Source organism: Protopterus annectens, chromosome 8.part0 (assembly GCF_019279795.1).
Source record: "Protopterus annectens isolate FY-2018-M chromosome 8.part0, PAN1.0, whole genome shotgun sequence".
Classification (NCBI taxonomy): domain Eukaryota; kingdom Metazoa; phylum Chordata; order Ceratodontiformes; family Protopteridae; genus Protopterus; species Protopterus annectens.
In genome coordinates this window covers 1,257,106,465-1,257,134,249 of record NC_056741.1, presented here as the reverse complement: position 1 = coordinate 1,257,134,249, position 27,785 = coordinate 1,257,106,465, and the positions used below count along the sequence as shown (strand labels likewise).

The 27,785-nt window shown below is 37.3% G+C and overlaps 1 protein-coding gene across 5 annotated transcripts in view; it reads right to left on the bottom strand.

The window, feature by feature from the left end:
* Positions 1 to 19,154, bottom strand: part of LOC122809344 (Friend leukemia integration 1 transcription factor-like) — a 570,988-nt gene extending 551,834 nt beyond the window's left edge. For 3 of the 5 annotated variants that reach the window (XM_044080751.1, XM_044080752.1, XM_044080754.1), the window contains exon 1: positions 19,029 to 19,154. In XM_044080751.1, the coding sequence (XP_043936686.1) occupies positions 19,029 to 19,046 (18 nt within the window). In that variant the 5' untranslated portion in view covers positions 19,047 to 19,154. Of the gene's footprint in view, positions 1 to 18,557; positions 18,889 to 19,028 lie in introns of those variants that run through there. The other 2 variants (XM_044080756.1, XM_044080755.1) reach the window with 2 other exon arrangements.
* Positions 19,155 to 27,785: the final 8,631 nt, after the last annotated feature.

The window sequence follows — 27,785 nt, the reverse complement described above, 5'->3', positions numbered from 1 at the left end:
TCAGGCCAACTTAAATAGCATTGAAAAAAAACTTGATCTCAAAAGAATGACTGTATAATACACTTGCTCAAATATATAACCTTGTACCATGCAAATTTAAAACTAATGTTTTTTGCAGGGAAGGAAATAAATACCATCTCCAAAATCATACAATAATGGGAAAAGGGCATATTCCCCAACCCCAGTATTCCAGCAGTCTCACACCATTGTAGATCAGCTTTCCTGTCAACTAAACAGTCGATGACTTTACAACACACACACATACACACAGATATATACATGCATGCGCACACACAAACACACACACACACACACATATATATATATATATATATACATATATATATTATATATATATATATATATATATATATATATATATACACACACACACACACACACACACACACACACACACACACACACACTTTAGATATATATAGATAGATGTGTGTGTGTGTGTGTGTGTGTGTGTGTGTGTGTGTGTGTGTGTGTGTGTGTGTGTGTGTGCGCATGTATGTGTGTGTGTGTTTGCATAAAGACACTACATAAAATACGAGACAATAACAAGGAAACCAGTGGTTTAAATATTATAACTTTAATAATCCACAAAATAATCAATGAAAACCAAAATTCCACTTTTATAAAATAATAAATACATAAAAACAAACTATCACAGTACGCTTTTTAATCCTCAGCAGGACTTCTTCAGACTGTGACAAATACTAATTAGCAGATTCATTTTGTACAAGCAGTCATGTGGAACAAAGTTGTCATGTGAACTATTTAATGAATGCGTATGTGTCACAGTCTGAAGAAGTCTACTTTTAAGGCAAAAGCGCTTACTGTGACAGTTTGTTTTTACACACTTATTATTTTCTTAACATGGAATTACAGTTTTTATTTATTTATTTTATTTATTTACTTACTTATTTATTTACATTTGTTTACCAGGAAAGTCCACTCGGCCAGAAAAAGCCCATTTTTAGTGGAGGCCCGGGGAGAAAGACTCCAATAAAAACATGAAATTACAGAATAGAACTAATTACAGCACAGATTTGACAATGTAGGAGATAAAAATGGCAAATAATGAGTAGTTTTTACAGACATAATAACAGAGACAAATCACTTTTGTGTAAAAAAAACAATAGCAATATACAGTGACTAGATAAACAGAAGAGCTTGCAGTACACACACAAAAATGAAATATATACAGTGGGCTATACATGTGTTAGGTAAAAAAAAATGAAATAATTGACAGAGTTGAGAATCTGAGGTTGATTATAAACAGCTATTGTAGTATGATTATACAAAGAAAGAATAGTTTAAGGGAGAAGTAGAGGTATGAGAAGGGCCAAGTTATGGGAGGTTGAGATCTGGAGCATGAGCAATGTCATTGAGTTGGCATATGTAGGTGAAGGGCCTTTTTGAAGGAGTTAGCATCATTAATGGACCTAAGTAGTGATCGGAGTGATTTCCAAAGTTTGGCTAAGCAGAAAGAGTAAAGCATTTGGCCAGCAGAGAGTTTAGGTTTTTGCACAAGCAGTAAAGTTTGATTTTCAGATCGAAGGCATCTATTTAGATGTTATAGTGCTAGAATGGAGCAGATAGATGGGTTTATGTATTATTTTGTAAGCTGTAGTTAGTTGGAGGCAAGTAACGTGTTGTTGTAGTTCAAGCCAGTTCAGTGTATGTAGTGAGGAACAGTGACGGCAAGAATATGTAGCATTAGATGCAAACTTATCGATTTTATTATAATAAGTCTCCATTATAGTTTTTAGAGAGGACTAAATATTGGTGAAGAGTGGGACATCATATAATAGAGATGGTAGTAGGAAAGCAGACGCGAGAGTTTGCTTTATAGAAAGGATTAGAAAGTGTTTGTGTTTTTAGAGGGTACCAAGTTTTTGGTAGGCCTTTTTGGCATTGTTGTGAATGTGCTGGTCAAAGGTTAAGTTTTCATCTATGGTAACACCTAATAATTTTGTGAAGGGGACTATCTTTAGGATAGTTTTGTTTAGTGAGTAGTGTAGTCTGGTTTGTTTATTAGAGAAGTTTTCCTAGGGAAGAAAAGAAGAAGTTTAGTTTTGTTGGGATTAAGGGTGAGGTGGTTGTTAGTCATCCATATTTCAGTGAATGAGAGGGCCTGCTGGTCAAGTGTTAGTAATTTGGGTATGGTACTGGTGGTACAAACTATTGTTGAGTCATCCGCATACTGAATAACTGAGCTGTTATGAAGACAGGAATGGAAGTCATTAATAAAAATGTTAAAGAGTAGAGGCCCTAGTATAGAGCCTTAAGGAACACCTGTAGCAGTATCTAGGGATGGTGAGAAGGAGTTTTGCCATTTAGTGGATTGCCATCTATTGGAGAGATAGTTAGTAAACTAGAGTAGAGTTGGAGGGGATAGACCTAGTGAGGAAAGCTTTGAAAGAAGAAGGGAGTGAGAGATATTGTCAAAAGCCTTAGAGAGATTGAGGAAATGAGAGAAAACTAGTTTCCCTTCATTGCGAGCTTGATTAACTATATTTAGAAATGATAGGAGAACAGTTGTAGTACTGTGGGCTGGGTGAAAACCATGTCAAGTAGGAGATAGCAGTTGGTTATTGAGTATATAATGTAGAAGCTGGGTGTGAATATATTTTTCTAGAATTTTTGAGATAGGGGAAAGTATAGTGATAGGATGAAAGTTAGAGATATCTATGCTACTGGTGCCTTTGTGTAGGAGGAGAATATGGAGCTTGGGCTTCACTTCGCTCCCCTACCCTACCCCCATTCTCACCCACCGCCACATCAATTACATTTATACAACGGGATACCACACACTTCTTTCCCTCCAACCAATTAGAGACCAGCTGCCAGTACCACCTACACCTGTACATAACTCCACCCACATAGGTAACATACAATACATACAATTACCTCAGAGTCCAATATCTTCTCCCACTGGCTAAAATATCACCTACATCCCACTTAGTTTTTCTCAACACCAAATTAGACATTACGGCATACAATATAAACCACAGCATCATCTTATTTTCATCCACAGTCATTCTTCACTTACTCACCTACCTCACTTCTCCCCCTCCTTTAACTCTCCCTGCCCTGTTTCTGCCACTTTATCCTCACAACCCCATACCAATAACAAAAGCTTCTCCAACATCTCACCATCTCTATTTAACTTACAAACCCATCTCCTAAATAAATCTAGGTACTCCACCATCAACACCAAACCAAAATTCACTTATATTGTGCTTAATAAGCCCCACTTTCCAACCTTTCACTACTCTACACAAACAACACATACTCAGGTCCTCACCCTATGTGGGGACATTCAACCCAACCCTGGTCCAACCAACTCCCCAACCCACACCCAAAGCTCCTATTCCCAAAACCTATTCATAACAACAGCTAGCATTCACAGTATATGTAATAAAAATCATTGAATTCCAAGCCTGGCTTTCTCTATACACCCCAGATATTGTTGCACTTACTGAAACATGGTTGAAACCACATATATCTGATACTGAAATACCCACCCTAGGGTACAGCATACTTAGAAATGACCATTTGCACAAAAAATGGTGGCATTGCACTAGTCGACCATGACTCCTTAACTATTACACAATTTTCCAAACCTGTTCCAACCTTCGGTAATGTAGAACTATTACCAGCAACACTCCATATCAGGAAAAGAAAACAAATTTGTATTGTAGCACTATACATTTCCCCAGGTCAAAATATACCCATTTTAAAAGATTTTCTCTCCTGGGCAACCTAAAATATCTCAAGTGAAACCATTATTTTGGGTGATACTAACATAAACTGGTAAACTTTCATCTGTAACTATCCCTCTAATAATATAAACCTGTATAGGTTTACCCAACTCATCACAGATCCCACACATATAGTAAATAAAATGAATCCACCCTTGATTGGATTCTTGTCTCACACCCCCATAAATACACTCGCACAGGAAACCTCCCATGTATCTCTAGTGACTATATACCTGCCTTCACTCACAGAACCCAAACACAAACAACAAAAGCCCATCTGTACAAAACTTCTAGAAATCTTACCCGTTTTAGTCAAAGGGTATTTATAGACATTTTAAAGGCCCAGAACTGGTATCCAACTAAAATACTTCCACTAGACGAAGCAGTGCTTCAATAATGTCTTTTTTAATACTCTCAACAGTCTTGCCCCATGTGAACAAAATTAATTAAGCATATCCATACCCCTTGGCTTACAAAAAATACTAAACAGACTCTCATTGCTAAGAGCAGAGCATGATATGAATGGTGTAAAAATAGAACCCCACAAAGTGAAATAAAATACAAACAACTCTGTAACACTGCTAAAAAGCCGGTCATTACTGACAAAAGAAACTACTTCTCCACTCAACTACACTCCCAAAACAACAACTCACAAAAGTTCTGGAAATCTGTTACCTCACTCCTTAACCCTGGAAACCAACAAAGTCCCACACCATCCCCTGATAAAGACTCACTAGAAATTGTCCAGGCCTTTAACACCCACTTTATTGAAACCATTCAAAATCTTGTCAATGACTTCCCTACTCAAACAAACGCTATCTCAAATAAATCAGATAGCAACACAAATTCCCCCTTTCCTAAGTCAAACACAAGCTCCCCCCTTAAATGACACCTCAGATAGCAGCTCACTCACTTGTACTTTTACTATACAATCTATACCCACCTCTCTAGTGCATAAACTTTTAACTAAACTAAAGCCATGCTCCCCCTCTGCCAACAGACTTCCAGGAGAACACTTAAAAATTGTTTTAGATGCTATAGCATACCCTGTTAGCATTCTCAGCAATCGATCCATCTCTGAATCATACATTCCACAACTCTGGAAAAAATCCATTATAGCTCTGCTACATAAAGGTGGCAATGCTAATGATCTAGCTAATTACTGGCCCATCTCTATACTCCCTCCTCTATCTAAAATCCTAGAAAAGTGCATACACACTTAACTGTTAAAATATCTCATCAACAATAACTTACTTCCCCACACTCAACATGGCTTCCGCCCTGCACACAGTACTAGCACTGCCTTACTTTTGTTTACCAACACTGTTAACAAAGTCTTGGATGCTGGTCTGATAACCTCTGTTGTCTTATTGGATCTATCCAAGGGTTTTAGTACAGTTTCACACCCTAAACTACTACTACAACTACAGTCCTTAAATTGCTCCCCCACATTCACTGGCTTGGTTCTCCAACTATCTTTCTGACAGGAAACAATCTGTCAAATGGCAGAACAAGCAATCTGAATATCTCCTAAATAAAACAGGAGTTCCCCAGGGTTCTATTCTTGGACCCCTATTATTTAACATTTTCATCAATAACCTCCACAAAGCTTCCCATCTTAGTACACTAATCCAATACAGATGATTCTACGATAATCTCATCTGCCAACAACCTGACAGACCTTCAATATCTAACATAAAAAGCATTCATTCTATTGAATCCTGGCTAAATAATGCACAACTTCTACTCAACCCAAAAAATCCAAACTCCTAATATACTCATCTAAACCCTTAAATCAAGACTTCAAAATCATCTCACAAAATAATATTGAAATAGAACACATAAAATCATCAAAACTTCTGGACATCACAAATGATGACAAACTCCCCTTCAATAATCACATTCATAATGTAATCAAGAAAACCAATTTCAAACTTGGTAAACTATACAGGCATAAATATTTTATGAACGCACCCACAAAGTTAAAACTGGCCAACTCTCTTCTCCCCCCCCCCCCAGCCTTCTTTATGGTAGCCTTATTTTTACCAACATACATACAACTCTTAGAAATAAATTACAGTCCTGCTATTATAAAATATCAAACTTTGCCTACAACATGCCAACTCAAACCCATCATTGTCTTGCCTTAAAAAGTATAAACTGGCTCGACTTCTCCCACTATCTACAATATGTCCAACTAACACTTACCCACAAACTACTATATAACACCAACTGTTGCCCCTCTCCTCAGACCATCCTACATACATACACTCCTGCACGTAATCTTAGGTCCACAAGCAAACAGCTCCTAAGCATATCCAAGCCCAATAAACACACTGGACAAAGCCTCTATTCCTTCATCATCGCCAAAGCTTGGAATTCACTACCCTCTTCCATTACTCATATAGACTCCTTAAAGCATTCAAAACTGCACTAAAATCTCACTACCTCAATAATCCAACATTTTCCTGCAACAACTCACCTAAACCTCCTTAAATAGGTCACTGTCTCTGTCACTAGTCTCCATCATATAATGTCCTTTAACTTCTACACCTTTGTTTTTGGTCCCTAAATTGTTCTTTTACTATACCTCTAGAGCCTATTATTCTACATGCTACTTTACTCTGCTCTTGCAGCAGCTTTATGGACCAAAAAAAAAAAAAAGAGAGCGAGAGGGAGAGAGAGAGATGTGAATGTTGTTTATACACGCCTGTACAAAACTGCTTATAGTTTCTATACTGTAACTACCTTAAATTTCTGTAAATACCTGTTGATATGTATGATGTTTACTTGAATTGGTAACTGATGACTGATGTAAAATTGTAACCGCAAGTGATGTTCTTTATACTCTGCATATAACTGCTCATATGATATGATGTTTTGTAACTTTTCTTGGAGCTTTTCTCAACGGGCCTCCACTGAAAATGGGTTTCTAACCCAGTAGACTTTCCCAGTTACCAAATGTCAATAAATAAATAATAAATAAATAAATATATGCTTGTTTCCAGATGGTGGGTATGTGGGATTCCTGGAGGGATCTATTTAAGAGTATGCTAACTGGATAAGTGATAGTATTAGCAGACATCTGAAGGTATTCAGGGGGTAAGTTGTCAGGGGGCAACAACCAGGTTTGAGGTTGAGGAGACGTTTAGTTAAAATGGCGGTAAGTATAGGGGAGAAAAAAAAAGTAGATGAAGGAAAGTTTGCTGAAGGGTTGTGAGGAGGGCAGTGGATAGAATGATGAAACGAGGGAGGGAAGGAGGAAGTAAGTTTGGCTATGATTTCTATAAAGTATGAGTTAAATAGGGTGGTGATTTTTAGTGGTGTTTTTTCAGGATGTGGGCATGAGTTTCTCCTGGTACTAGGGTTCAACAGAGAAGAAACAGAGCTCCAAAATCTCTTTTAATTTTTTTTGAAGTTTTGCTTTATGATTATTTTGTCATTAATGACTAGGCTCTTTACTTGGTTATGAAGCTTCCTGTACCACTGGAGGTGAGAAGGGTTTTTAGTTCTTTGCTATGTTTTCCAAGTTTTATCCCTAATGGTCATGAGCTGTTTGATGTTTCTTGTTAGCCAGGTGGTGTGTTTAGATTTTACTCTCTTTTGGCAGAGAGGGGTTAAGTTGTTTAATTTTTTTAGGAATGCTGAGTTAAAGAATTTGTCAGCTTCGTCAAGTGGGAGAGTTTTCAGTGCATTCCAGCTGGTAGACTTTAGATGTTCATTGAAAGTTGCTTAATTTAAATTAAAATTTATTTTTTGAATACATATGCAAACTATTCAAAAGTGCAATCTCTAAGTATCAAAATGTCAGTGAAACAGCAACAGTCAACACTTAAGTTTCATTCTTAAAACATTTCTGCAGGTGGACCATTCCCTGCTAGTTACAATACATAACCACAGTGTCTAAGCTGTATTGAGTCATGTATGGGTGGCATATAATTCTGACAAAAAAAAAGTCAAGATAAGGCAATATTATGTGTATAGACCACAAACAATAATAATATAGCTGAGAAAGTGAGAGAAGAATAAAAACTACAGCTACTCAGCCCTAGATCGATCACCCACCTAAGGAATCGCAAAACTAATCAACAGGCTGAAAATATCAGGTCTACTTCATAACATTGAAATTTCATAACGTTGAATTTCATACCATTGAGACCAAAATATCTAAATCTCAAAACACTGAAAACACAAAACATTGAAAACTCAGAACACTTAAAGTATGCTTCATAACACTGAAAACTACAATGCATATGTAAATAACATCCTCTCCACCTTTAACAACACCTAACTAACAAGCACACTTTCTACTATGTTTCTGCAGGGGGCAAGCCCCCCATGCCACCCCCTGTTATTAAATATACCAGCTCCAAAATCGCACTACAGTGGAAAAAAGTTAATTTCCTAACCTCACTGTATCACAATCACCATACACTGAAGTTAGGAAATTAACTTTTTTCCACTGTAGTGCGATCTTGGAGTTGGTATATTTAATTTACGGGGGTGGTGGGGTGGGAGGCAGAACCCTCCACATGGGGGTTGCGGGGGGCTTGCCCCTCTGCAGAAATGTAGAAAGTGTGTTAGTTAGGTGTTGTTGTAGGTGCAGGGGATCTTATTTACTTGTGCAATGTAGTTTTCAATGTTATGAAGCACACTTTCAATGTTCTGAGTTTTCAGTGTTTTGGGTTTTCAGTGTTTTGAATTTTCGATATTATGGTCTCAATGTTATGAAATTCAACGTTATGAAATTTTAATGTTATGAAGTAGACCCGAAAATATCATCTTTGTCATTAGATAACATACTTTCTTAATTCCTTATGTTCATTGCTGACACAATTGCTTACACAGTTTATGTTCTAATAAACAGGGCACTAACGGAATATTATGTTTCATCTGCTTGGAAATCATCAATAATTGTCACACTCCATAACAGTGGCCCTTCAACAGAACTTGATCATTACTGTCCCATTACCATCCTTGCTCCATTCTCAAGAATTCAGGAAAAAGGTGGCCATCAGCATCTCCTAAATCATTTAAATAACAGAAAAAAAGCTATCTTCTGCCTAGTATCATTTCAGATTGAATCAGGGAACCAATAACAGCCCTCCCTACCCCTTACAAACCATATCTGCAACACACTCAACAACAATGCATTTGTAGAGCTCATATTTCTTTTGACTTCTCAAAAATCTTTGATGTTATTGACTGACACATACTTTTAAGCCTTCTGTGTCACTTTGATTGCTCATCTTCAATACTATTCGAGTTCAAGCGTTACTTAACCTGTAGAACCTGGCAGTCAGGTGGTCCTGTCATATCCTTCCATATCCATCCTGCGTTCTATCTCACAAGGCTGTATCCTAATACTGTTATTATTCACTGCAGTTATGTCTCTTTGCTCTTTAGATGGCAAAAATGAATCTGTATACATATAACATTACTGTTCACTTCCTCTTCCATTCCAGCTCACTTATCAGAAAGTCACTATAAACAGCCTTTGACAACATTCAGCTTGGCTATAGAAGTCTAAGGTTAAGTTAAACTTGAATCAGACAAAATACATGCTTTTCTGCACTGAACATTGAAAATATGCTTCATAACACTGAAAATTACAATGCATATGTAAATGACATCCTTTTCCAGACTCCACACCCCTCACCATGTACTAAATAATGACACCGTCTGTCTGGAAACAATCTCTACCCTTAAATTATTAACTGTTACAGTAGATGCCTCACTAAAGTTCAACCATTACATTAAAAGACTAGTTCTTCTGAGCAGCTATAAAGTGGGGTCCTTATATCAACTTCAGCAAGTTTTCATGTACATACTCATACCACAATAGACACTGGCTTCTTTATACCTACCATATTTTTCTGTTCCATCCTTCTTACCAACCTTTGCTCTTCTCTTTCAGGCAAACTACATCAACTGCATTACTGCATCTCCCACTTTGCTTCTGGCCATGTTCAAAGAGCCCACCATTTCATCTCATTAAGATCCGAAACTGATTTGAGTTTGAGAACAAACTTTCTTATTCCTCCCTGCAAATTGCCCAGTCAGTTCTCAACAACCCTAACAAATACCCACAATTCCAATCGCTCACTCAGTGATAAAGTTATAACCACCTCTAAGGTCTATTAAAAAGAGTATCTTATCTCTGCAGTACAGTACATACATGGTGACTTGCACTTCCCCACAACCATATCAAAAATATGGAGCAAACTGCCACTCACCCTCAGGAGAACCATCAGCCTTCTAATGATCACAACTCGGGCAGGACCTCTCCAACAACAGGTAACTAACTGCTCCTAGACATGCAACTCTTATTTGACTTATCAGTAGTTACTCTGGTGTCAAATTTCTAATCAATCAGTAATGATTTCTGTGTTACTTGACCACATATAAATTGCTGTATAGTTAATTTTTAGAAATGTTCTGTCCTGCAATGACAGTTCATGTTAATATCTTTTCCCCCTTTTAGATTTTATATGGCACTTTTTCCAGGGTCTCTGCTGAATATGAACTCTGCCTGGTCATACCATCCTGGTAAACCACTACAATAAATAAATAAAAATGTTTAGGCAGCAAATGTAGAACATTAACAAAGGGCAAGTTCTGGTCTTCCCTAAGTTTCATGATGTAGGAATCATTGTCACTACAGGTTTAACTTTACTGACCTCTCTTAACTTATTTTGTAAGGGGTACTGAGAACAAAGAGCAAAGAAACTATATAGTTAGTCTACATAAAAGGAGGTAGAAGTAAACTACAACTTGGATACAGAAGATGACAGTGGGGTCAAGATGCAGAAATGAGCAGGAACTACTGCTCTCTGTGTAAGGATTTAATGGTTTACAAAAACAGCAAAGGACAAAATGACAAACAGGATGAAGGGCAATTTTCCATACATTGTTTGAACTGTATGAAAATGATGCCTAAAGCAGAACATTTTAGTTAGTAATCTGCTCAGTAAGAACTGACAAAGAAGTAGTGAGTTCTTGCATTGTTATTTTGTGTGCAAATTGCCCAAGTCTGTAACAGAAGAAAAGGATGAAAGACGGTGTTTTTTTCCAATTATTGGAATTCACTAAATTAAATCATTAGTTAAGCAACCTTTTTCATAAGCAAGAAAGGTGTTTTTTTCTAGATAATTATGCACAGATATTATAATATTCTCCATTAATGTTTATTTGCAACATTGTGTGTGCTATCCCTTAGACAATTCTTAACAATGACCTAGGCCTTGATACACACACACACACACACACACACACACACACACACACACACACACACACACACACACACACACACACACAAAACAAAAATAGCATACAACACAATTTGCATGCTGCTTCCCAACAGATAGTATAACGGGCATAAAGATAACATACATTCTAGCATAAACTTTAAATGAGAGAGTATTAGAACACAAAAATGTTACACATTAGACTGATAGCAGATCCACTGGATGGATCAAAACTGGCATATCAAACAGTGCTTGTGAAAGTCCAAAATGCATATGATGTCGAAATGTCTGTTTTGCTGAAAGCAGCTTCAATTCTGATATGCAATGTCTGACTTTATTTTTATGATGTAGTTTTCTAAGACTGACTTAATTTAAGTACCACAGATGGCTGTACCCCCAAGAGAAAATACATTCCTCTGGGCATTGTTGCTTTCCAGAAGAACATTACTTGCAATGTAATGAATTCCTTAGCTTGTCATTTAGTTGTGACAACAGTGTTCTGCAGGAGCAACAGCTGTTACTGTAAATGCCAGTGAGTGTCAAAATTCACTATCATTAGGTTTTGGCATATATGGAGAAAGTTCCCTTCTCCTAAGGTACAGCAACACTTTAGTTAATTATATTAATTACTTGTTGTACAATAGACAATGGGAGTGTGGTAGGAATTTGTTCCAAATGTAAAATCTAAATTTGAAATCTGCTTTAGATCCATGTTCCTGAATGTAAGCAGAATTCACACTTTTGATATTTGCATGGGTGATGTGGATCCTCTGGTCAGTCAGACTTGAACCGTGACTATGAGGTAAAAGTCTGCATAATCACCATTTATCTAATATAGTAATACTAGATGTCACAGTGACACTGTAAAAAGCAGGTTATTAAAGTTTATATATAAATGGATCATCAGACTAGCTGGCTTAATGCTCCTGCTTTGAAGTTTTAAGAGGTTTTAAACATTGTGTCTAGACGTAATCTGAGTGCAAGGATATAAGGGACCTTTTTAATCCTTGTAGGTAGCTGTTCCCACATGTAGAGAAAGAGATCAGAGGCTTATCCAGAGCAGCTAAAATTGTTGTTTGGTCTGATTGAGCCATTAGCAGTATCTGATTAAAAGTGAAGGGACTAAGAAAAGGTTGTAAGGGGAAACATCTCTGTATCAAGACTAAGGAATAGTCTAGGGGAAAACAAATAAGGGGGGATTGTTAAGAGTAAGGTGGAGTCATTGGCTAGGAGACAGAATTTAACAACACAACCTCTGACCGAGGGTCAGCCAAGACAGGATGATTTGAGATTGTGAGGCACAGGCTTGGTTTCATCTCGCCTAAGAGACAGTTAACTTTATTGCAGAGCTTCCTTATCTTGCTGAAGAGGTATCTTTTCTTCTGCCTTTGTAAATGTTAATCCTTTTTATTTTAAAAACAATTTTCCCTAGTGTTGTGTAGTGCCTGGCTTTTTGAAGAGTAGTTTAGAGGTCTGTTGTCAATATCAGTGAAAAAATCAGGAGTCTAATTGAGTTATTCAGCATTTTCCATGTAGCAAGGTCCTGGGTAGACATTTCAGTTTTGTATATCAAGTTTCCAAACTACTACAACTTTCCCCAGCACATCTATGTTTTTTTCCAGTGGTACATATCCTAAACATGTAGTAAACAATGCAGCACATGAAAAAATCATACTAATAATATTAACTACATTGCTAGCAATCTAATAAGCATATCATTATTAATAGACTGATCTTTTTCCTGGCATATATATACCTTTTTAATTAGTGGTGAACCAGGCAGATAGCTTCATTTAAATTTAATTGCAAAACAGTAGAGCACTACATTATACCACCTGATCTGAGAGGTAGACAATATAGACAGTACCCTTATTTTGTTTAAAACAACTAGAATTGGATGTGATACCTAAGAAATGTCATAGTCTCATTTACTACTATCAGAATGAGAACCTTACATCAGCCTTAACTCCCTCTCAGACAGGTAAGGCATGATACTTTAAGTGCCCACACTTTTAAAAATTAAACTGCAATTCATATGTCAGACAGGTAAGACCTGATACTATAAGTGCCAACGCTTTTAAAATTAAACTGCAATTCACCTGTCAGACATGTAAAACCCAATACTGTAAGTGACAACCCTTTAAAACTAAACTGCATTTCACCCATGAGATAGGTAAGATCTGATACAAGTGCCAACACCTTAACAATTAAATTGCATTTCACCAATCAGACAGGTAAGACCTAATACTGTAAGTGCTAACACTTTAAAATTAAACTGTAATTTGCCTATCTCCGTGGTGCAGAGGGATAAAGCTTGACTATGACCTAAAAAATCCAAATTCGATTAGTGGTTTGCGCACTGGTGGAGCTGGGTGTTGGGGTGAGCTTCAGCAGATTACATCAGTTCTCTTATTCCATAGGGGACAGACATGGAAGAGAGACACTTAGGCACATCACTGCAATTGATCCCTGGTGGATATTGGGGACAAGTGGGGGCCTTCAGTGCATGCACACACACACACACACACACACACACACACACAGATATATATATATATATATATAAATAAATAAATAAATATATATATATATATATATATTTATATACTAATCAAAGAGCATACCTCAGAGAAAGGGAAGTTCTTTGAGATACTACAATTTTGGTAGTAATGCATAACTCCTTAATCACACTTAAATGTTTGCTATTACATTTAAGAGTCTTGGACTTTCAATGGGAACTCATTAATCTTACTCTTAAGACATGGTCAGAGTAAGAGCCCCTGAAACAGAACATATTTGTGAAGTAGTCAAGGGCTTCTAAAACTGAGAGAGGAAGAAACCTGGGATAGAGTAATAAAGGTAACAGCAGTGGAAGAAGCCTTCAGGATAAATACAACTGACTCCTGTCTTCTATAATCCGAAGTGTTTTCCCAGAAATATATTTATATATGATACATCTATTTCCATTTGTGCTTCATTTTCATTCCTGGTTTATTATCCTGCTCACAAAACCAAATCTTTCAGCACTCCAAAACAACACAGTTGAAGAAAAAAACATTCTGATGAATGAACCAAGCATATTTATTCCAGAATTCATCAATGCCCAAAAAGAAGGAAACAGTAGACATCCATAAGGACATTCTAACCAGTGTAAGAGGAATTCACACCCATAATGTTTTTTTGTAAAATAGCCTTAATCAGTGAATAAGTAAATCTGGGCCATTCAATGAACATTTGTCTTTAATTTTGTGGTTTTGAAGTGCTGAATGTTTTGTTTTTGTGTCTTTTGGATCTGTATTTGTGTTATTCTTTGCCTTCTTGTTATCCTAGGCAGCTATTGCATTCATAATTTTTTCTCAAGCTTCTCATAATTCATTGCTTGAGTTCTTATCAACATCTTCAGATGGTAGTCTCCTTCCATGGTCACAACAGTGTTTCCACTGACAAGTATTTCTCCAAGCCCTCCTGAGCATTCCCATTAATTTCTAGTCACAAAATGCATGGTGTTAGTTGGCATTTAGTATACATGCGTTTAAGAATGTACCTAAATTATTCCAGAGACTTTTTCTTTGTCATATGTATTTCATGTTTTCTCACTTCTATATGCAGAATGTGAGTTGAAATAATAAAACAGGAAAGGATCCAAATCTGTCCAACACTGCACTAATTATGAAATATCAATCTATATTTTGGTTCTTCTAAACTGCTAAGAGGTGGACTTCATCTGAGTTGAACTGCCATTATCTGAATAGGTATGGCTCTCATCATGTGATAGCAAACCATCACAGCAAGTGATTGAAATAATATCTCAGCTGGCCAAAGACACAGTTGCTTCAAAAGTCTATTAACAGCTAAGGGCTGCTTTATACATTGTAACACTGCAGTAATGTTACAGCATTATATAACTACTGGCTGTCTACAGTGAGATCTGAGAATAGATGTAATGTAGGAAGCCCACCAAGGACTCTCTTGAGATTAATACAGTAGAAGTGTCACCTCTTTCTTCTGCCTTCAATGACTACTATTTGATCCTATTACTCTGGGCTGTTTCATATGAATTTTACCTGTGCTGTTTTTGAAAATCTTTTTTATTCACATTTTCCAAAACATATGTAATACACAATCAAAAATAAATAAATGCATAACATTTGTGAGCTATTGCTGGTAAAACTGACAAAAATCAAAAGTTAAAAATACTCTGCATTCCTTAAGTACTCAAGTTCAACTTTTTATACAGCACTCATTTTTCAGACAAGTACCATTATCTGTGTTATCATGCAACAGCTGCAACTAAATTTTAAGTAGCACATCTCTAACCATCAGCTCCTAGTTTTTGCTCACCTACATCTACATGACAGTTATATTTTGGTCATTGTTAAACTCCTGCTCAGGCATGAGCCTTCCACAGTGAGATACAAATTGGCATAGTTTGCTGCACATAAAATAGCACCCAGCAAAAGCTTGTACAATGAAATAAATAAACTCCCTTTACTCTGAATAACAATGCTGACCATCTCTAGCTTCCTTTCTTCAAGCTAGCATCCATTCTGATTCCTTGTGGTTTTAGGCGCACCTGTGTCTTCCATCATTGAAGGTATTATTTTGTGGTGCCAGACTGACAATCCTCACAAAATCTTAAAACATAGTACAACCTTTTCACATCCCTGCCATCTGCATTCCTAAAGGCCCATTTAGTATAACGGACTTTATTAACAAACTTAATATAATACCATGTCATTGATTACACTCTTAGGTGAATTACGCTCTAAGTAGTTTAGAAGTTTACTATGATTGTACCTCATATATTAAAGTACAGTTAATGTTTGGTTCTGTTTTTACTTTTTCTATTTGTATTTTCAGATAGCAATTTTATCATTCATAATTATAACATAGCCCACTTGAGGAATCAATATAGACTTTAGTGGGTAGCCTACATCTTTAGGGTTACAGAAATTGTTCAATAACAGTCTGAAATTTATTTAAGAACATGGGATGTCACCATTCCTTATGTATAGAGGTTCTTAAATAAATGCATGAAAAGGCAGAAAATAATTAACTGTGAATGAAGCATGTTATTTGCTTATTAGGTATTTAATGCAGTATAACTTTCATTCCTGGCTGGCATATTACTTACACTCTACTTCACCAGAATGTTACATACTGAAAAGCTATGCATGAGACTAACCAAACAACTTTCAGAGCATCTAACTGAGAGGTGTCTATATGAATCAAAGTAACGTCTGTAGCATATAATATCATTAAACTGCCCTTATTAAAACCTGTGTGGTGTTTGATGGCAACTTCTTAATGGCAGCTAGTCATGGGTTAATTCCATTAAGAATTAATTGTTATAATTATAAACAGGATAGGGACATTATAGTCTACCTCAAATCCTGTAGCAAAGTTTGAAATCTGTACTGTCAAACATTTAAAATGTAATCATTAAAGTACAAACCACTATAAAACAGTAATATTTGTGCTTTGGCCTAGTAATAGCATTCATAAAAACAATGTTCCAGCACGTAGTCACCTGTTTTAAAGACATCCACCATGAGAGATTAAAATGGCAAAGAGCCTAATGCTCTTTTGTCCTTCCAGAACAGTTAAAATGCAGATTAATAGTGTTTCTGTAAGCACACAGCTATTGTGGCCTAATTAACTATAATACAAACTGCCCGTGAAGGGAAAGCTGTCAAACTAAAATTTGTTTGCTCTAAGCTCAGAGCTAAAGAGGAAGTTGTGGCAGGAAGTCTGAGGCCTGTACAGGAAAGCTCTGTTTATTCTTGATAAGGCCACCTGATGAAAAACGTTTCATGCCCCCCCACACCTAATCAATTATTCTTTAAATAACTCTGCCACCCTTGGAAACAAAAGCTGTGATGATGCTGTTCTGGGATGGGTTTCCATGAAATCTTGCATCTCTTTGTCATGAGTTGCACACCAAAAGGATGAAACATATAAATTGACCTCACAAGCAAGGGAGGGGAGTTATTGTGCCTTATGAGTTAATTCAAATGCTTAAGAATAGATATTAACACCTGCAAAACCTCAGCCATAAACAATTTACATGCTTCAGAAAGCTGAAGCACTATCATCCTGATTCACTAAGTACTGTTGGCATCACACTCCTGAACGTGTTTGAGTTAACCTTAACAAACAAACACCAGCAAAATGATGAAAACAGTTTAAATAAATAGTATGACTTTCATTCAATTACATTAATGGCTAATGTTATTTTGATTATCCATTCTTCTCCATTTATTCCAGTAGTTACCACAAGGTGCTCTGCTTTTATTTATTCCTGTAAATAACTTAGAAAACACACTATATTTAAGTTGTCTGAATCTGTAGATTTTTCTTTGGTTTTCATGATCTAATACAGCGTTGTATATACTCAAACAGATAAAACTGTGAGATGTTCTAGTTATAGTACCTGAAAGAAAAGTAGGATTGCTTTAAATACAAATAGGCTTAATCAAATCATAACAGGGAATACTTTTTGATGAAAAATATTAACATGCGACTTGCAAGCCCTTATATGTGTTACTTTAGACAGAATAAACTTTAAAGTGCACAAAACATATTTAGGAGGTTTAAATATTTTCTACAATGTTAATAAGGCATTTGATGTCTCCTACTTAAAAATGGTAAGTAAAAAAAAAGCAAGCAAAGAAGTAAAGAACTGTAAAACATTAACCGCGATTTTTACTACAAAGTTACTATTTTCTCGTCTCTGAAAACAACTGTCTGTTAATGTTAACAATACTAAAGAATTGTGAATTGTAATAAACTTTTTCCTGGAAAATCACTGCAACTCCAGTACAAAAGGATAATTTAGGAAATAATTAAAGCAAACATATTTACAGGTATATGAATCTGTTAGCCTTTAACATACTCACACACACACACACACACACACACACACACACACACACACACACACACACACACACACACACACACACACATATATATATATCATTTCTATCTGTTCAATGAAAAATTTGACATTATATTCAAAAGGATATCCAATTTGTTCAAGTGCAGTAATATTAGTAGCAATTTGCAGAAATTAGTGAATAAAAGGAAATAATGGTAGAAAAAAATAAAGTTTGATGAAAAATTGCATAAGTATTTGTTTTGCGTGATTGCCTTTGTTTTCTTCCCAGCATATTAATTTATTTCTTGTTTAAAACTGAATATAATATAATATAATATAATATAATATAATATAATATAATATAATATAACATCTGACTGATTTTTTACTCAGTTCAGTTTAGTACTGAATACTTTGGATAGTCTCTTGAAATTACAAAATATCACTCCAATTATCTTGTGTTCTTTCAGCCAGGTTACATTTTTATTTATTTTGCAAAAAAAAAAAAAAAAAACTAAAAAAAAAAAAAACTATTTTTTTGTAAAACATTTAATAAGCTAGATATCAAGTGAACATAAAATTTGCTGCCCATTTTCAGTACTGTATATATTATGAAAATTCACTTATGTGTACATTACAAAGTCAACTGACCGCTTTTCTTTGTGTAGATTTCCAAAGTTCATTCCTGTGCTATGAGAAAGCTGATTTCAAATAGTCCTTCCATTTGAAAAAGACCAAAACTACAGGAGACCTGATTCATGCATGCCCAGTTGTTGCTACCCCAGTACTTCAAATGTTCATAAAGACACATTGTTGGAAATTCCAAAATAACAAGTGATCTGAGTAGTATTAGTCCCTTGTACTTGCCTATATGGACACTATTACGTTTTTTTTATCTGAGCCTTTGGTGGTGGTTTCTTGTGTTATTTAAGCGTAGACATATACAACCACGAACGGGAAGGAAGAGGAAATTTTGTATGAGAAGGAAAGAGTGGGGGCCTCGGATTACCGCCCCATCTTCACTGTTGTGTGTGAAAAGCATCAGCAGGATGGTTAGCCTTACTCACTTCACAAAGTCAGCTAAAGCAAAAAGCAGAAACAAGCAGTAGTGCTTCAGCCTACCTTTATCGTGCAATCCATTTCATTCAAGCTTGTAGAGCTATTTATTTATTTAATTTTATTTTAGAAATGCATCAGTTCCAGGCCAGCAACATTGGCGTTTGTTGAGTTCATTGCAATTAACTTGCAAAGACCATAACCGGATGAGAACTCTTTTTCTAAATTTGGGAAGTGAAGTCACAAAAACCACATGTGCTGGTTTCCTATTGGTGAACCGAGCTCTAATTTGCAAGCTGTGTGTGTGTGTGTGTGTGTGTGTGTGTGTGTGTGTGTGTGTGTGTGTGTGTGTGTGTGTGTATGAATGTGTGTGTATGTAAGTTAAACAAAGAAAGCAAAGAGAGAGAACTGGGAAATACAAAATCAAAAATTCTCATCTAAATTTTGACTCAACTCATAACACAATCAGAAATTCTGCAGTATGTTGATACTTAGAGGTGTTCTGCTAGCAGCATGTGAGATCAGTAATTAAGCAACAAACAGTTCTTGTTTTTTTCTGTTCAACATTATTTGGTTTGTTTCTTCACAGTGCTTTTCTCTGTATATTAAAAGTGATACACCCCATATCACAGATGTGTATTGCTCTTCCTACTTTTTTGATGTTACTTATATACTGGTCATGCACTAGTTTAGTAGAAAATACTAATGATATATTTTAAGACCCAAGAAACTAGGGATTATGATTTGAAAGTTTATAAGGTCATCCCTCAGTAAATTCACAAAAACAGGCAGAATGAAAACAATCCGAAAAAAATGAACCCTGAACTGCCACAGTACAGCGCTGTTACAACAACAGGAATATGAGAGGTGCCATGAACTCTGCTTGGTCAGGAGACATGCTTACCTGGCATCAGCACTGGCAAGCATCATCACACCATGGCTTCAGTGCCAGCATCATTTCTGTGTAGTAGAGAAAAGAAGAACCTCAGCTGCAATAGCCATTGCACTGGGCAAAATGTTACAAGCCAAAGACATCTGTTAATGCAGCACAGCAGTTTAATGTAGTAGGTAGACACATTACAGTGCAGTATTAACATTAAAACCACCACCACCGAAAACACACAATCCATCATTACTAGGCTAGTCAGAGTTAGGATATAGCCATCTATTCTAAGGCAAAATGGGGAAATTGTAATGGGAGGGAATCAGAGTGAAAGACCATAGGTAAATACCTCATGTGACAACGATACAGTAGCAAGGAAGAGGTGGGTGTGTGGATTAAAGGAAGTTACTCAGGAGGCCCTAAAATAGAGCTACAGAGAATTATAGTTAGAACAGGGGAGTCACATTTAAAATATAGAACTCCCTATCCCTGGACACTGAATGAATGAGTTTAGGCATTATTTCGACACTTGATAAATTACTTGAAAGCATCTCACTATTGGTTCATTTCTTTAGTTTTAATACTAAATGTTTGGAACATTGAAGGAATGCTGCTTGGAACAGTTAAATGCATATCTCAAGCCCCCAGAATTGGTAACCTCACCATTATGGGATTACCTACATACTGTGCAGACCTTTAATTATGTAGTCTTCAATCTCATTCTATCTGCAGCTTACAATTTCCTCATAACTCAGTTACATGACTGCTATATCAGAATGTCCTAGCTACCAGTCAAAGAATTTTCCATCTATTAATACTTGAAGCAAGAAGCACATCTACAAATGTTTTTTTTTTTTTTTTTCGCAAAACTAGGGTGCCATCATCCACACCTGGTTACAAAATCCTTCATTAACTGAAAGAGACTCTAAACTCTACCAAAAAGTCCATAGACAAATGAATAACTCACCCTAATAAAAACACCAGTGTATCTCCTTCACCAAGGCAAATATTTTACAAATCACATTTCAAACCATATTATCCTTATCATTACTTGTAGTCAAAACCTGTAACCATGACAACTATCCTCCATTAAGTTTCTTCCTTAAAATGTAGAACTTTCACTCAACACCTTTGGTCATCATATGCAACTCAAGCTTTCATTAGAATACTTCATGAAAACATTCTTCTATTGGGACCTAAACTATGAAATGCAATTCCACTGAATAACAGGCCCCTAACCACCCTTAACTGAAAAACTACAAAATAAGACAAACTTAAAAACCAAAAAAGTTAGAAATGGCAATGAACACAAACAACCCAGAACTAAAATATAAATATTTAATGATAAACCTCTAGTTCTGTTGGTTTATCATCAAATATTTGTATTTTAGCTCGGGACTTTTTGTGTTCGTTGCCATTTCTGACTTGTTTGTTTTTAACCCTAACCACCCTTCACCAGTTCAAACTGCATCTTAATTAACAGACATCTTCATGAATGGCTCATATGTAGCTGCCAGGATAAATAAACATTCTCTATAATTGTATTACTAGCATAAGTCCCGTCTGATTAGAGGAGGTTTGCTGTTTATTAGCCAGAGAATATGAATGCACCATTGTTTTTAATTGTCACTTGCAACTGGACTAACTCATTGCACAACTTCTACTGTGTTGCACATATATAAGTTGCTACTTTTTTTTCTATTTATTTATTTACACTTCACTGTCACCTTAAAAAACATACATGTGGTGCAATCCAGTCTTAAAACAATTTCATACTTTAACAGAGCTTCAATATAATGACTGCTGCACCGTCATCTTATATAAAGAAAGATTATCAAACACAAAAACACCTCCCCCCATTTGGATGCAATTTCACATTAGAGACACTTTTCCTAGAAACACCAGGTCTCCTAATCAGACCTCATCCTTTAAAAAAATGATAGATTTGAAACTATTAACCAACAAAATTTAAATTGCATTTAAATAAAAAATTGCAAATAGCAAATATCAAAACATAAATGCACAAATTCTCTATATATTCTTATAACACAAATTTGCATCACATATCATGCAGTAACTCTTCGTGGTTCATCTAACTCGCAAGCATTAGATCCATTAGCATCACCAGAAGGCAACATTTCCAAAACATTTTTTTCACAGATTTCCTCTTCAGATTTGGTCCATTTATCCAGCTCCTTTATGACCCTAGACATTAATAATTAGTCCTCTGCTGAAAAGATAGAATCCAATTTTCATTTCTTAAATAATCACAACATAATGTTTAAAATAATTCATTACTCATCTTTTAATACTCAGTTACAATGATTTCTTAGCTGTATACAGTAGCAAACATGAAAAAGCAGAGCATACTTGTACCGAGAATATTTTTTGCAGTTCATCTTTCTGTCCTTTCTATGGCATCTGTGATCTACTGTCTACAATATTTGGCTCAACTTTGGATTTTCACTCCTGATTAACTCTTTTTTTGTTTGCTACCATTATTATTCATATGATACTACTTTAGTTTTCTTACAAGGCTGTAGATAAAATGGCTCTTGAGTCCAGCCTACCAACCCATCGCAAATAAATAAATAGAAATATAAGATACAGTGTGAGTATTAGATATGGAACAAGAATAAAAAGATGCAGTCTGAGATTCAGAGTCACTGAGCACAAGTGAAGTAGTCCTAGAAGTTCCACAGACAGCATTGCAAGCAAAAGGTGGTATAAGGAGATGGGCATGAGTGACTGTATTAGAATGAGTGTTATTGTGAATACAAATGTGGGTAAACAATATGGTGGATTCATAGACATATTTATACAGCAATGAGAGGCACTAGCTCCTGATGTTATGAGAGCCATAGACTGCACCACATCACAGTAACAGCCCCATCTGGGGAGCAGGGAAGAAGAAATATCAACCATAAGAGTTTCCACTCTATCAACTGTGATGTGGTCTGCAATGCACAGGGTATAATATATAATGTGTTTGTAGGCCACCTAGGCAGTGCTCACAACTTCCACATATGGTTCATGTAACTTAAAGCAGTGCTCACAACTTCCACATATGGTTCATGTAACTTAAAGCAGTGGTTTATGCAGGGTAACTTCACACAGGGGCATCTTATTTGTAATGATGGATATGTCCTGAAGCCATGATTAATGACACCTCTTAGAAATCTTCAGACCATGATAGAGAATGGCTACAACTCTGCCTTGTCACAAGCCCAGGCTATCATTAAAGGTCTGTTTGGCCTGCTGAAGGCCTGCTTCCACTATCTGTATATATCTAAGGGTGCTGAGCAGTATGACTGTTCCACATGCAGTACGATATTTTCTGTCTGTGCTTTATTACATACAATCATTGTACACAAGCAGCTGCATGAGGGCAGCCACATTCAGAAGGAAGCAGTCCTTCTGTTGGCAGTGGGGGAGGAGCCTAATGAGGTACCTGAGGAGGAGCCAGTGGCAGAGGAGGACTATGCCAGATGAAGATGGACATATCATGCTTTGACACTAGCTAAGATACAGCAGTTGGTTCATAACTATGGCCCAGTCCAAAGCAGTATACAGAACAGAAAAACAAGATGCATGCAAAACTTCACCCAGGCTATGCTATTCCATGCATAGACTGGCCACATTGTATATCAGACATAGGCTACCCAAGTAACAGAGCACAGATGCAGAACATAGTTATAATTTGCACAGATGCATTGGGACACAGGGTCAAGTGTCATCAGTGGGGAAGTGTGTGTGTGTGTGTGTGTGTGTGTGTGTGTGTGTGTGTGTGTGTGTGTGTGTGTGTGTGTGTGTGTGTGTGTGTGTGTGTTGGTACAGGTGTATGTAACTTTGTATTGTGTGTGTCAGACCTTGGGGGTGGGTGGAGAGACTAGTGTGTACTGGTTATGGAGGGGTTCTTGTGATGTCCTTCACTGTTAAATGGGATGAAAGAGCTTAACCTTTTGGTTATTGTTGCAATTTATTTATTTATTGAAATTATGTGCTTTTTTTCCCTGTGAACATTTTTTTGTTTTTTGACTATCCAGATCAAACCTAGAGAAAGGAGTTCTTAATGAACATAACTGGTGACCTATACTGTGAATAACTGCAGCATGAGTACTCCCCCCCAGGGATATCCACAATGTCTGTTGTTACTCCCTGTGGAATGTGGAATGGAATTGATAATATTATGAGTGTCTGACCATGGCCTACCTATTCCACAGCAGCCCTCACCACTAGAGAAAGAAGTAAATGGTTCATTGAAGAATATCTGCCAAAAATAATTGTGTGCTCAGCATGACCTAGGTCATTCAGCCTCCCTACACAACATGTCCATGATGTCGTACAAGTGGGATCTGCAATCACAGAAATCATCACATATATCTTGTGAAACATCTACCTCAGCAAGGACAGTGCTATTGTTAGCTAGTCCCTCTAGGATGGCCCTGCACATTCACTGGCTTGCGGACACTGAGACAGCTAGCTAGGGCTGAGGATGGTACTCCTGGTATGCATGGCCACTCGCACAATACCCACTTGTTTTTCCTGTCTTAGAACTTGTAGCAACCAAGGGGGATTGCATACAGGGGTAGACACTCCTTCCTGGCTAGATCTGTCGGCGACTTCCAATCCTTCTCTATCCTCCTGTGCATCTGGGATGGGTTCAAAAGACAAATAGGCTATGTCTGACTAGGAGTGGAGATCTGGATTTCACATTGGCTGCATGCATCACTGACTGTGCCACAGTCTGGCTGCCCTCATTGTCTGAGACTGATTCATGTCCCACATCAGGCACTGGTATCTCTATGACAGTGGAACCTGATAAAATGTCACCTGTCAAACACCAAAACAAGTACCCATAAGTGAGACCCATCACCATTATCTGAATCCCAGTGAATGAAAGAGAATGCTATTGATTATAGTCAAATGTCCAAATACTATATAACTTGTACCAGTGGAGTCAGAGTCTGAAGTCCAGATGTTCCTGTGAAAAAATGCGATAGTGCATCTAATTTATACTGCACCACATATTTACCCTTTATGCAGATACTTGTTCTTGTAAATACATACTCATATGTGGCATATCTCTGATGATTCTTGTTGAGTGCTCAAGCTCAGCTCCTATATCTAGGATTCCAGTGATCTCCAGATGACTCAAAACCCTCATGTAGAGAGGCAAGGAACTCCTCTATCTCAGGTATAGGTGGTTCAATCAACAGGCCGTCTCCCCTTGCCCTCAGATCCTGTGCTAGGTGGGCAGCACAAGCTTTTGTAGCACCGATCATGTCAGTGGCCCAGTGTCTGATGTCTTCATATTTTCTGCCTTGGCCACTGACTCACTGATGTCATTTCCAAAATCACACCAGGCATGGTCTTGAAAGGGCAGCTTAGATTTCTCTTGGCTGATCATCTGTCAATCATAGAGACGGAGAGCCTGCAGTAAGATCTCATTCTCTGCATAGGAGAACTTGTGTTTCCACTTCTGAACATCCTGGTGAAAAAGGAAAATGTATGCAAGGATCAGCATATTAGTAGTTGTCATATACCCAACTTGATACAATCTATGAGTTTCCTGTGTGGTGGAGGTATGTGACATTAATGCATTCCAGTGGGCAGTAAGACACACAAATAGTGCATACCCATGGATGGTGTATGTGCCCATCTTGTATCGTGCCCCCCCATAAAATGGGGCCAAGTAACAGATGTCATTTGAAGCTTACACTTGGCAGTTACATGTACTGGTCTCCTAAAATACTCCACTGTTGAGTACAATCAATGCTGTGACTGCTACTGGCTGACCTTCCCTATGCTCTGGCTTCAAAAGCATATGGGTTTATCCATAGATGGTTAATATAATTATATCTTCAGATAGGTTCAGTACACTCACATACAGACAGGACATTTCTTGGCATTTAGTTTTAGTCCACGGTTTTGACATCTTTGGCAAATGTCGTCTTGGAGGATCTTGGTGTCCTCTGTAGAGTTTGTGATGACACAAAGTTTGCAGTCATCTGCAGACTTGGTTAGCCATAAAGCCTAAGCATTTGCTCTGACCTCTGAGAAATAAATGGCAATGAGTAGTGGCCCATGAAATGAACCCTGGGGTACACTGCTGGTGACAGGTCCTTTGGGGGAGGTAGAGACACCTACCCTAATTTTCTGGGTGCTATTCGTTAGCCAGTTTGCTATTCAGTGAGTTACATAGGGATTTATATTTAACTGTGAGAGTTTATCTATAATATCTGAATGTGGTATACTGCTGAATGGCTTTGTAAGGTCTAGATATGAGATGCATACTGATTTGCCCTCATCCCTTACTTCAGCAACATTTTCAAAGAAGTAAACAAGGTTTAGTGGGCAGGATATGCACTGAACAAATCTGAAGAAGCTTAGTTCAAGTGCGTGTAGGTTGCTATGTCCATATTTATTAATTCCATAATGATTCTTTCCATAGCTTGCAGCTGAGACTGATTAGGATTATGGGTCTTTTAACTTCTCACCTTTGTGCATGGGATAATTGTTGTTATCTTTCAATCATTATGGCACAAAACCTGTCTGGAGGCTGATAGCGAATAGCCACTGTATGGGGATCTGACAAGTCCTGCTTCATGCTGACCAGTAGGCAGCATAGTATGTTATCCGACTCCATGGGAAGTACTGTTCTTGGTTTTGCATAGTGCCTTGAGGACTTATTCTTGAGAGACTTGAGGGGGTGGTATAGATGTGGTAAGTGGTCAAAGAATATAGGAGAGAAGAGGGGGTGAATTTTGAGCTAGTAGATTGGCTGTGTCCTCTGGGACCAAGTATGTGATACTACCATTAGCTCTGTGCAGTCCTGCACATCAGTTCTGAGGTTTATAACATACTTGAAGAAAAAAATGTGATTATCCTTTGCCTAGGTGACTATTTTTACATTTTATCTGGATGATTTGATCAGGGCCTGAGTTCCCTGCTGTGTTTAGCAGGAGCATGTTTAGCAACTTGACAGTTAAATTTATTTTTGTGTTCAATGAGTTTTTTTTTTTTTTTTTTTTTTTTATTAAAGGACCTGTCTTTACTTGGGTTCCACCACAGGTGTATACAACTTGCAGCATGAATCTCAACCCCCCCACCTAATGCTGCTATTGCCGTGTGCCTGTGCAACCTCCCTCTCCCACAGATGGCAAGCCAGCATCAGCTGCTCACTCCCATCACCCCCCCCCCCCAATCTGGCTCCTCCAGCAGTAGTGCCACTAGTCAATCTCAAGTAGTAATAGCTCTGCAGGTTTTGAAGTGCATACTTACTTTGCAAACAAGTAGCTTTTAGGAAAGTAACTTATTCTTCAATCTTAACAAGCCTTGGAGATTGTTTTCCTGTGTTCTTCCATAGGGTGATGCCATCCATGTTGGCTGTGAGGATTTATTTGAATCCTGCAGCATGGCACTTATACTAATAAATTGCTGCCTAATGAATGTTCCTAAACAGCATTTTTTACATATTGTGGCTGTGGACAAAGTCACAATAGGTTCATAGGTGTGTACTAGGCTAATGGCCCTCGAGTCTTTACAAGCATAGCCCAAAAAAATTGCCCAGGCACCGTCCCACCCAATGTTAGTTCACAGTGCCCCTATCCAGTAGGGCAACTGGAGTGATCCCTGGGGTGAACTTTCTGTTACCCAACCACTCGTCAAGATTTCTCTTGAAGAGGGCCAGCGAGGTGCTCTGCTTGACATGAATGTGAAGCTTATTCCAGAGCATGGGCAGTCTTTGGGAGATTAACCTGTCCCTCCAGCATGTTCTGTTAATTGTGGTAATGAGGTTGTGATCTCTGGAGTCTGTGGTGTGGAGGGATTGGGATTTCTTTTGGTGTAGTATTTCAAGTATGGCTGGGTTGGACATGGCTTTGTAAGTCAAGCAGAGATCACCTCTAAGTAGATGATAAGAGACTGCGAACAGCTGA